We start from the raw sequence: 12,203 nt of genomic DNA on the forward strand, positions 1-12,203 counted from the left end.
TGCGCCTTCTTCGTACAGTCACGAATTGAGTTGACTCCTAAAAGATTCTAATAGTAAAAATAATCATTATTATAAAATAATAATAAGTTCAAAACTAATTATATTTTAAATTAATAAATAGCAATAAAGTTTACATTTAAATAATATAAAAACTATAATAATTTTTTAAAGAATTAATAAAATATTTCTCTAAATATAATTTTATTAAACTTATTAATATACTTAAAGCTTAAAGCTTAATAAGCTGGGTAAAGAAATAAGTTACTGTTAAATATCTTAAGCTTATTCTTTAAAATAATTAGCGATTTAAAAGTTCTCTTAGCTCTTGATAAGCCCTTATCTCCCTAGCGAGAGTCTTCACGTGACATGAACTGCAAGCTGTCACCTCATCCGCCGTCCTGACACGCATACCATCATGAGAAAGCTCTGCCGCCTCCAACTAGGGTATGTCGGCGCAGATAGCACTGAGCCCGCCGACGCGTCACATCGTCAATCCAGTGGAAGACCACTTGCAACTTTGTCTCGGCACTGAGTCCTCATAACAAGGCAGACTGAACAGGCTAAGAGCCTGACCCTTCAGCCTTGGGCTGTGGCATAGTAGCACTGGCAGACTGATAGAGGCTGGACTGCAACTTCCCACTGATCTTTCGGCAGGGCTTGCATCCTCTTTGATAGCCTCTGTTGATGAAAATACTCGACCCTGCGCTCAACTTGAAAACAATGGCTTGCGAAGCAGCGAGTCCTTCGGATCTGATTCTCGACCGGAATGCTCGAGTGTTTCAGATAGCCATCGAGAAACTTAAGCAGACAATAAGTTCCCCGGATGCGGCAGCTTTTCAATCAACACTTATCGAAGATGTCTGGGTGGCCGTGGAGGAGATACAAGAGTCCCAAAGAAAGCGAAAATCTCTCCGGAACATGCGACGTGTCGAACCGTTTTTAAGGACCCTTGAACAGTACTCAAAAGTTATCGAAGTCGCTTGCAATGGGACTTCCTATCTACCTTGGGTTTGGGTAAGTGATCTTTGACACACTAAAACGCAGTTGGCTAATGTCATTGAGGCTCCGATCAAGATGATGCTCCAGGTAAGTCTACTGGCGTGGTATTATTATTACCACTGTTAATTATTAGCTCGCCGACGAATACACCAATGTCTTTGATAAGCTAGTTGATGCGTATGGTCAAATTGCAGAAGCGATGCCTCAATTTGAGAGGTTGCAACGCGGATTTGGTGACCAAACCAATTTCCAAGCCATCCTGGCGATGGTATATGAGGATATCCTAGAATTTCATCGTCGTGCCTATAAGTTCTTCCGGAGAAGAGGTTAGTAATCTGTTACGCTAAGTCTCTGCATTGTTTGATTTTGTGACAGCATGGCATTTGTTCTTCGACTCTCTCTGGAAGTCATTTGAGTTTCGATTTAATGGCATTCTCAAGCGACTTTCCCATCACAAGGAACTTCTGATTAAAGAAGCCGTTACAATCGATATTATAGCAGCACGACAATGGAGGATTGAGGCTAAAGAGCTGATCGTACAACAAGAAAAGAGGATTCATGATTACTACCTTCAGGACTGTATTTCATGGTTCAAAGTGGCGGATGAGCAACAAGATGACGAACTGGAGAGGTTAGCGGACAAACGGCAAGAAGGTACATGCGAGTGGGTGTTTAAAAACAATCGATTCCAAAGCTGGAAAGATGATGTACATGGCGAGCCAATTCTCTGGGTCAAAGGAATTCCAGGAGCAGGTTAGTCGACATTTCATTAATGGAACCCTGTGCATGGCGCTCGCTCATCTTGACAGGAAAAACGATATTAAGTACCTATATAATCAAGCGCATACAAGAGGAGGAGGCTTTCACGACTGCTTATCACATATGCCACAGCTATACAGCAGGCAAAAACCTCGTTGGAGAAATCCTGAGAAGTATCACTGTCCAGTTCTTGCGCTCCAATCTTGAGCTTGCCCCATTTATTTTTGAGAACTACGCGAACAAAGGTTTAGCTCCATCCATCGTTCGAATGCGAAAGTTATTACCGGAGCTCATTGCCACGCTACCCTCAACCCGCATAATTGTCGATGGTTTGGATGAATATCCCGAGACTGACCAAAGAATAATCTTGACCGATCTGCTTGCACTTTCGAAGCTACCTGGGAGTCAATGCAAGATACTCTTTAGCAACAGAGAAGGGAAACAATTCAATAAGAGCTTGAGTAGCAAGCCTACAATATCTCTTCGAGACCAGAATGCTCTCAATAAGGATATTGAAACCTATGTTCATGCTAATCTAGAACTTCTGCGTGAAGGGCCGTTAGACAACGCATATCTGATTGATTGGATCGAACGTGCTATCGTTCAGAGGGCAAATGGGAAGTACCCAGACAATCATTTTCTCAATTCTGCTAACTCTGTGTCAGGCATGTTTTTATGGGTGCGTCTAGTTCTGCGGGGTCTGGATGATTGTGGTAGTGAACAGGACTTGATAAACACAGTCAACAATTTGCCCGATGGGCTCGAGCAAGCGTGGGTCTATCTGAGCACTATTTTAGTACCTGTCTGAACTCAACTCAGGTACGGCCGAATCCTTGAGCGCGTGGTGGAAGGTGTTACAGAGCAAAGCAGAGACAAAGCCCTTAGAATACTGGGATGGATCGCTTGCTCATTCCGGATTATGAAGACACACGAGATTCGAGACGGCATACAATTCCATACTAAGGGCATGGAACTAAACGATACGACAAAAGTCAAACTAATTGACGGATTCTTTGACTTATGTAAACCGCTTATCGAGGAAGGGCCACAGAATACGATTCAATTCGTACATTATTCTGCAAAGCAGTGAGTCCCATGCATTTCCCCCACGCTCAATGCGTCTAACAGACGATTCTCCAAGATATATTCTCGATCAGAAAAGCGGGCCGTTCCTACAATACTACCAATGTCACTACGATCTGTCCTTTGCCTGTATAAATTACATGAACACGAGTCATTGCCTCATCGATCCTGGATATACCGAGAGCGCCCTGCGGGTTAGAGTCGTCAAAGGCTTTCATAACCTGCATCATTACGCAAATGAGTTCTGGTTCCAACATCTTTTACAGTATGCCAAAAGTGGCATTGTAGTTGAAGACGAAGACCTCGATGACCCTCTGGAAGAACTTCGGGAGTTCTGGAAAGACGAACCAGGCAAGGGCGCGAAGACCCTAAAGCTGGACGATACGACGTCTGCAGAAAGCATCATATCTCAGTTGGAGGCATTGAAATCGATAGAGCGGGCTCAGAAAATGGGGATCGATATCTTAACGTTCCACAAATTCTTATCGCAAGAAAATAACAGCCATCAAGATATTAAAGGTAAGTTGGGAAACTTCGTGCTTTGAGACATTGTCCTGATTGCATGCTTGTATCCTAGATCTAAAGAGCGATGAAATCAAACGCGACCCAACTCACTTCAGCGCAATCAGTCAGCGTTACCAAGACATAGTCCAGTTGCTCACGGAATACATTGCTAAGGACCTGCCGGAGGGCATCGGGGCCGAGGAACTCGAGAAATTCAAGGAAATTTACCTCGACTCCGCCTTCATTTGCCGCTACCGCGAATGTTACCGCTACTCTAGAGGCTTTAAGTCGTCAATAGAGCGCGACTACCACGAGAAACTCCACAACAAACCCCTCCGCTGTGCCGATCCATCATGCGATTTCTTCGCCAGAGGTTTCACAAGTAAGAGCGGATTGAATAAGCATAACCGCAAATACCATCCCACACTAGAGGAGAAAGAACTTCCTGTTTTCGAACCTGAGAAGGAGCCAGAACCAGAGGACACCGCGCCTTCGGCGCCGCAGGCACCACCGCCGCCACTCCAACCTCGACTTGATCCAAGTCCACTCTTGCAGTTTTCCACTCCGGAACCGCAGAAACCTATGAGGCAGACCCCGAAGCCGAGAGAGGAGAGAATGAGCAAGGCCAAAAAAGGGTTGCCAGTTCATCATTGTGATCTTTGTCCGAAGGTATTCCTCTCCTTGCAACATAACCGATATCAGGCTAACGCAAGCAGGTCTTCACACGCAATGAAGGCCTCGAGTATGTCTTCTGTGCCTCCACAATCGAACAGCGCTGACAAAAGCAGACGACACAAGCTCAGCCATCAACCCCCAAAGTTCTGGTGCTCATGGCCCGGCTGTAGTCGAGCATTCTATCGTTCTGATTTGCTTGCGCGACACAATATTCAGCAGTGGGCTGCCCTTCTTTTAATTTGATCTACTGTGCTGACTATTGCAGCAAAAATATAATGGATGAATCTTAGCTTTCGAATACTTAAAGTTCTGGCAATGAGAGCGGGATATCCGTCTGTCCTGAACCTGCTTTGGCGGGTGGTTCGTACCAACAAGATCCTTCAATGCCAGCAGTTTCGGAGGGGACCCTATTCATTGAACCTCCCTTGATATAATTTTCAGACGATCTCCGCAATGACCAACCCTTATCAAAGCATAGTTTGAGGGTGATGTCACTTGAAAAGTGATTGATCTATACTCCGTCTTCGCACTTCTCATCTTTTTGAAACAAAGGTGTTGAGGGGGTCTCCCGCCGGAGAAGCATTGATCCTTTGACCTTTACACGAAGACTGATCCAACATCCCTACTATATCTACGCCTTTTAGCCCTGAATGTGACTTGCTACGTACTTGGGCGACGAGGTGTAACTTGGAAGTTGGAGTGCATACTTCTTCGGATGAGCCTTCCGGATATGGAAAAGTTCAGAAAAATGGTGTTCATGCGCCATTGAGAACGGTGTTGAGGCCTGGCAGAAGAGCCCCCATGATTAATCCTTATATTAACCCCTATGTACTTTAGAGCCTCGAAATAGTGTGGAATTATCTGTTGGAGTTAACAGGACATAAATTTTATTGCGAAGGCCAGTATCGTCGCTGAGAACACAGCCCATAAGAAGATCTCGTGGCGGAGGCAACGTGATAAGACATAGTGGCGGAGCTATGGAGGGCAAGAATTCAAGTAGTTGCGCACGAATGCATGAGAACTGCAACAGATCTGTGAATTTTCACTAGATTTTCTGCTTTGGTCTACCGTGAAAGAATGCTGTCGACAGCTTATTGCCGGGAAGGGACTGAGAGTCGAAGGCCCGGGGGCTGGCGGGCCGGCTTTGGAAACGACCAAGGAATGCCAATACCCTGCCTGGCCCATGGCCTCCTTCTTGCGCGACAAGTACATGGGCATAGGGTTACAGTACAGTATTCAGTGGGGCTGACGCCGTCCAGCCACGAAGCACAGGTACCGCAACTTTCAAGCGCATGTGAACCGAAAGGCTTTCGGAATGTTTCACTAACACCGCAGCCATGCTGCTACGAGATAAACGAGCGGTGTCGAAATTTCCCCGGGAAAGTACAGGGCCTTGTTTCGGTTACGGATTTGGTGTCTCTTCCATAGCAGGCAGTTGGGGCCGTGGCGGAGCTTGCCGACAGCTTGCAAACGTGGCGAGGGGCCGCCCAGTTGTTGGCTGCTCCTGGCCTTTTCACATCTCCGCAAAGCCTCCTCAAGACGCAAACGGCGATGGATCACCTCCAAACTCCTTTCGTCTACCGGGTAGGCGTCAATGTTTTCGGGTGTCTGTGAATCTCTGCGATCTCTAGAACGTCTTGGCATTGCTCGTGATTAGTGCTCCTGTCTGATCGAAGTGGAGGCACCTCGCCGCTGCAGTTCAGCCATGGACATTCAAGCTGCGGCTCCCTACGGGAGTCGTAACTTCCAAGAGCCGACTCAAAAACGACGACGACTAGATCACCATTCATTCCCTTCAGCGGGTTTAAGATTTCAAGCGTCGGCCATCGCACGGCTAGATTCGAAGGATCAGGCTTTCAAGGAGAGAGAGCAGCTTTTATCGGAGAGAGTATGGGATCCCGGACCCCACAATTCACAGAAAGAGCCTGCGACATGGTCAAGTCCAACCTCGGAAACTACATCTTACTCGAAGGGACATAGTGACTTAACAGGACCATTGTACCATCCTTCGGATCTACCAAGGGAAAAGAACCCCCTATTGAGCGGAACTCGGCAAACTTGCCATTCTCTTGTCGTAGAGGGAAATCCTGGCGTGCACATTGCGGAAGGAAGCGCCTGTCTGTCAGTCACAAGGGACAAAAGCTTGCTCTGCTTTGGCATGGTGAACCTTCAATGGATTTCTTTTCCAAATAAAACATACTAATCCTCTCAGATATCCGATGTGCCCTTGACAACAACACATTCAAGTATTTTAACCACCGACACTTCAAATATTGCACTATTGTTTGTGGAACCCAACCTTCTTGTTCAACCCGGCCAGCCTGGCCACTTCGGAAAATTGGATGACCGAATGTCCAAGATTCTAGTTAATCTCGGTTCCGGAGAAGAAATCAAGTTCCAAATTTATTGTCGAAATATCAAGTGCCGAGCTGCCCAAAGCAAGAAAGTGGCGCGTAAAGTTGGAGCTAATGAGTTGCAATACTTGTTGAATGCGATTATATATGGTCCTCAACAACTCTGTGACGCAGTAGGGTTATATTTGACGAAATGCGGCGTCTATCTTCAGGATCCATTGCATTGTGATGGGGACTACAAGTATTCGAATCCTCACATCATATCACGGTCAGAAGGGACAGCTATGACTTCTTCTCTCATGAATCTCAAAGCAAAATCAGATGTAGAGGTGATACGGACTAAAGATCTTTTCGCGGAGCTAAGTGAGGACGACCATCTCCTCTTGACTGAAGCACCTGATGCCATCAATACACCTCTCTATATGTAAGTCTTAACCAGAGTAGCCAGACTCTCGACTATCTAACGACCTTATATAGTCATCAGAAGAGAGCACTTACTTTCATGACAAGGAGGGAAGAAGGGTGGCAATACAATGACTCAATGGAAGATTTTTGGGTTAAAGAAGTCGATGAGACCGGCCAGATGACGTGAGTTTGGTCCGAGATGTTTTATCGTTGTCTCTAACCTTAGCAGATACACGAACATGATCACAGAGATCTCTCAGAATGCTCCTCCCCCAGCCTGCCCAGGTGGTCTGCTCGCTGATCAGATGGGGTTGGGAAAGTCTTTAACTGTGATTTCCCTCATTGCTTCGAACACTTGCAAAACGCGGGAACCAATTACTTTTACATCAGAAGGCTATCTCAAACGCTTAAAGTCAACAATGGTGGTGGTGCCATATTCTCGTGAGCGGAAAGGCTACATCAATTTACTAGCATTGGCTAATGAAATTTAGTTCTTGAAGTTTGGAATACGCAGTTGAAAAGGTACAGCACCATTTCTGGTCGTAAAAGAATTGAACTGATCGTTCAGACATCTTAAACCTAACACGTTGACTTGGATGAAGTTCCATGGCAATACAAAAAAGAGAACCCTTGACCTGGCCAGACACGATATAGTGATCACCACTTTCGAGACTCTTGTTAGTGAGCAGAGCAGGCATCTCAATCCTGAGTACCAAAACGATACACTTTTCTCGTTTTCGTGGCATAGGATTGTATTAGATGAGGGTAAGCCTACTCAACAGCTTCCACGAGAACCCTCTGCTAATTGTTAACGCAGCTCACATAATCCGGAATCGAACAACATCGATGGCCAGAGCCGCATGCGCAATTCATGCCACAAACCGCTGGGCAATCACTGGCACACCTATACAAAATTGCGTGACTGATTTTGCCAGTCTGCTTCAGTTCCTCCAGCTATATCCTTTTTCCATCCCCAGAGTTTTCGATGAGCATATTGCTAGGCCATGGCTTAAGTCTGGTGGTGATCGAGATATCTCTTCGATGAAGAAATTAGTAAACTGCATCTCTTTGAGTCGAACGAAATCGATAATTGATCTTCCTAAACGAGAAGATTTAATTCATCATCTTGACTTCAGCGCAGAAGAACACGAGTTTTATAACACGGTGAAAGAAGGGGTTTTGAGGAAGCTCAACGAAGCTGTGGGATCAACTCCAGTACGGCCAGGCCAATACCTGAATGCTTTGCAATGGCTTAACGAATTGCGACTCCTCTGCAACCACGGCCTCGCACACGCGAAGATAAATGTCAACAAGCCTCTTAGTATCACCCCCCAAGATATTCAGAATTGGAACAAATCTACGGCCAATAGAGCCTTCGAGACCATTGTCTGTCACGATGAGGCCATCTGCTCGATGTGTGGAAATTCAATTACAGATGGGGGCGGAGGAGGGTCCTCTTCCGAGTTTCCCAAACCGATCCTCTCCAAGTGCCTTATATTGACTTGTGGATCGTGTGTCAAGCATTCTATCGGTGGTGAGCTTGCACACAGATGCCCACACGACTCCTTTTGTAAAAGTATCGAGGTTTCATGGGCGTCAGAAAATGAAGGGCAAGCTCGGATAGAAAGGGTCCTTCCTTCGATACAGCCAGAACGGGTCTCTACGAAACTCAAAACCCTTCTGAAGAGCCTACAAACTTGCTATCTAGGAGAGAAGAGGTATGACTGTATTTCTTTTGAAATTACGAATACTAATGTGCTGCTCAGTGTTGTGTTCTCCTATTGGACAACTACTCTTGACATTATCGAGTCGTTGCTCCGACAATCCGATATATCTTACACACGTATAGACGGCAAACACTCAGGTGAGAGACGAGAGGAAGCGATTGAAAAGTTTCAGACCGATGAAAAAGTTCAAGTCATACTTGTCTCTATCACTTGTGGAGGCGCTGGGTAGGTCACCGTCCTCTTCGCATCCGGTCTTTTCACCTTCCTTCCAGAAGATTTGCTGAAACTTGACCAAGACTTGATCTCACCGCGGCTTCTGTCGCCTATCTTTTAGAGCCACAGTGGAATCCTATGTTGGAAGAACAAGCACTGTGCCGGATCCACCGACTGGGCCAAGCGAAAGAAGTCAAAACAATCCGATATCGAATCAGAGGGTCTTTCGAAGAAGTATGAATTGAACCACTAAGAGATGTTTTCCCGTGGATTTTGATGAGAGCCATGCTGACGGTTCCGCCAGAAAGTGGCAGCAATTCAAGATCTCAAGAGGCAAATTGCTGCGGATGCATTCTCGATTGATGGGCGCAAAAGTCCGCTGGACAGTACAAATCATCTAGAAGTAGGTCTCCACTCAATCGTGATTTTCTATATTGAACCAGCATTAACCTGTATCACAGCAATTGAGGGCACAGTTGATCTGACGTGTGAAGTAAAAGCATTGCAATTGCCAATGCTACTTCAAGGTGTAGGCGCTTTAACTCTACTATAATTGGAGGTTTGTGTGGGTAACAATGCTCCCAGGGAGTCGGCTCCTGAATGTCTCGTGGGGTGTAATAACAAATTTGGCGATATTTCTGGCGTACAACCTCCCTACTCAGGCTTTGCAGGCGCTTTTCTGACCTCGGTACAGCGCATAGAGCCTGTAGTGCGGCAGTAAGTGGGCAGCGACGTAACGAGCGTACTGGCCAAAGCCGGTGTTAAGGGATTTTACAAAATAAATTTCAAAACGCGAATGCTTCTTAAAACTTGCCTAATGAAAAACTTCCTTACCTTTGATTATTCTCAATTACAAACCCACAAGATCCAAAAACCATTAAGTGATCCCAATAATTTAGGTAGTTCTAAATTCAAAAACGCAGCCCAGGAGCCTAGCAACCACTAAAGAGTTTGGCTTGGAAACACGACTAAATTCGTAAACTTGTATCAATTACCCGAACCTAGGTAGGTACGAAGGCCACGGTTAGAAGTCAGGGTAACATACGGAGGGACAGCCCATAAGTATGTCGACGCGCTACAAGGGCCTGAACACCACACGCGATTCAACACTCATAAATTTCCCTATATACTATCGAAAGCCTCTATTTAAACACTAAAATAATTCCTAGGAGGAGGCCTATATCCACGTCTGTTTTTTGTGCTTTAGTAGTGTGTTGTGGTTGTAACATAAGGCGGTAAAGTTGAGATCCCTGCAAGTGGCGTTGTAATACTTATAGGCTGAAGCTCCGTAGTGGTTAGGCGCTATAATGCCCTGTAAAATTCTTGCTTCAGCGCTAGAAGTCCCTATGATTGTAGTCTGAGAGCCTATAAAGTCTCAAAAACTTAACCTCGCTTATCCACACGGACTACACCACGGCGTAAAATTCGCTAGTGTTGCCTATAAAGCCCTATAGTTTTAGCGATTACTCCCTATTCTTTTGGGGCCAAAAGCGCCAATCCCCTGTATTACCCAGACCTTTGACCGCGGCCTTCGTATCTCGAGGAGAAAACTATAGAATGTAGTTAAATATTATGGAATTTCTAATTAATGTTTCCATTTTCGATATCATCTACTTATACGAGCTTCGAGACAAAAGAGAGATGTTAATCAAATAATCTGCGAATTCCCATCAACCGTAGAGACACTTAATGGTAATTCTCAGCAGTCTTGCTTGATATCTTAGGCTCCTGATCAGAACACCTCGTGATTTGAGGCTCTTTCCGTGATGACCTAGTGCTGGGCAGCCCCCTTCTTCCAAAAAGCAACACTTCTGATCAACGAATCAAAGTCGCCAAAATCACGACTTGGTAGAAGCAGATGTGAAGATTTCATGTCCACACTGCGCTCGCCGACGGACTGTTTTTCCTCCGAGTTTTGGCCTCCAAACATGCGCCTCTGGCGTCATCCAACTTTGGGAAAGACTCACCGAAGAGCCACCCACTGTGCAAAGCCGTGAACACCATTAATCTTCTGGGATGACGATTGCAGATTTGGGGCGAAACCCCCTTCATCCGCATCGAAGCGTGAAGGATTTTTTTTAGAAAACCCCGAATGGAATCTTCCGTGTCGTGGGAAAAGATTGCAGTCTTTTGATTTGGGGACGGTCTGGCCAGCATCCAAACCCATGCCTCGCTGGGCCGTGCGATACGTGTTGCCAATGACCATCACCGACGGGCCGACTCGAAATCGAAGGAGGGGGAGAGTGTGGCCAGGACAGCACTGGGCGATACAAAACGAAGCAGTCTCACGCGGTGAAGACCCGCATCTCCTCGCCTCGAAAGGTTGCATGAGCCGCTTTGCAAGCCCAGAAGCGCCAAGGATACGCTGCATCCTTCATCCAAGTTCCATCCACCACCAGCACAGGGATGCGTAAAAAAGGGGGTTTTTTATATAAAAAACAGGTTTGTATTATATTTTATTAGCTATATATAAAACAGGAATTTTATATTTTCACGCAATAGTAGAGCGTGACTTGCTAGCTTAATTTGGTGTTTTCATTATCTTCTTCCCAATTAATTATATACACGTGATTGCTATACAAAATAAAAAACTATCGGAAATTATGAAAAACAGGCTTTTTATTACGAGAAAAATATAAAACAGCCATGTTTTTTATTTTCCCGCATCCCTAACTAGCACCATCTGATACCGCGGGACGTCGATGATCGGTCGCTTACGGAGTATTGGTGATCGCCGATACAAAAGCGCGCGGCGTTGAAAACCGTCCATTTGCCAAAATGCGAGGAACACCAAAATCGCTACGTTCAGAAAAACACACCAAATCTCAATGGAATGCCCGAAACTCTTCAAAGGTGCTTTATGTAATAGAAAAGAAGCAGATCTAACTTTGGCGAAATTTTTATAATAATAGAATATAATGCGGAATTATGAGAATTTTTGTAATGCGAGCATTAAAATTACGCCGGTCCTCGCTTATCGAGTTGGACGGATTTCAACGCCGCGCGCTTTCGTATTGTCCGTGACACCAGCAACGGTCCACCGGGCACGTGCCGGCATCTGGTAGCCCCCCAGGCAGGGATAACCTTATTGTGGTTTCCTCGTTCATGTGGGGAACGGAAAGACTAAGGCACTCCGGACTGCAATGGATCACTACAGAAAGAGCACTAGGAGTGTGGGCTTCTCTTCTTACCGTTAGAAATCGCGGTTCCTTCGCTTGCCTCAGCGACGTGTACCATCGCACTCGACCGAAACGCACAGGGAGGCTTTGGATAAAAACGAAGCCCACAGTAGCAACTCAGCTGAAAAAGTGCCATAAACACCGTGCACACCCTGCCCTGCTGAGCTTGCTGCACAGAGAATGCACGGTATTTTCGATCGTTACACGGGGCTTTTCCGAAAACGGAAGTTGCGGAACTGACCAACTATTTAGTTACTACACTTGAAACGTCCAAATTGGCACGCACGCAATCCCGCCCTCTCACC

General features: G+C 45.8%; 2 protein-coding genes across 2 annotated transcripts; both read left to right on the forward strand.

Annotated features, from left to right (window-relative positions):
• Positions 1-720: 720 nt before the first annotated feature.
• On the forward strand, positions 721-4,001 carry K444DRAFT_644308 (uncharacterized protein; the record flags this gene model as incomplete). Its single annotated transcript, XM_024884944.1, has 9 exons — positions 721-1,014; positions 1,063-1,086; positions 1,133-1,325; positions 1,375-1,752; positions 1,851-2,529; positions 2,578-2,844; positions 2,900-3,360; positions 3,419-3,792; positions 3,888-4,001. The coding sequence occupies 9 exons, from the start codon at positions 721-723 to the stop codon at positions 3,999-4,001; spliced, it is 2,784 nt and encodes a 927-aa protein (XP_024734736.1).
• A 2,369-nt stretch (positions 4,002-6,370) lies between these two features.
• On the forward strand, positions 6,371-8,959 carry K444DRAFT_533279 (uncharacterized protein; the record flags this gene model as incomplete). The annotated part of the gene is made up of 8 exons (XM_024875139.1): positions 6,371-6,798; positions 6,852-6,962; positions 7,006-7,220; positions 7,271-7,301; positions 7,348-7,544; positions 7,597-8,497; positions 8,546-8,731; positions 8,803-8,959. The coding sequence occupies 8 exons, from the start codon at positions 6,371-6,373 to the stop codon at positions 8,957-8,959; spliced, it is 2,226 nt and encodes a 741-aa protein (XP_024734737.1).
• Between the last annotated feature and the right edge of the window lie 3,244 nt (positions 8,960-12,203).

Source organism: Hyaloscypha bicolor, assembly GCF_002865645.1.
Source record: "Hyaloscypha bicolor E unplaced genomic scaffold K444scaffold_113, whole genome shotgun sequence".
Taxonomy (NCBI): Eukaryota; Fungi; Ascomycota; class Leotiomycetes; order Helotiales; family Hyaloscyphaceae; genus Hyaloscypha; species Hyaloscypha bicolor.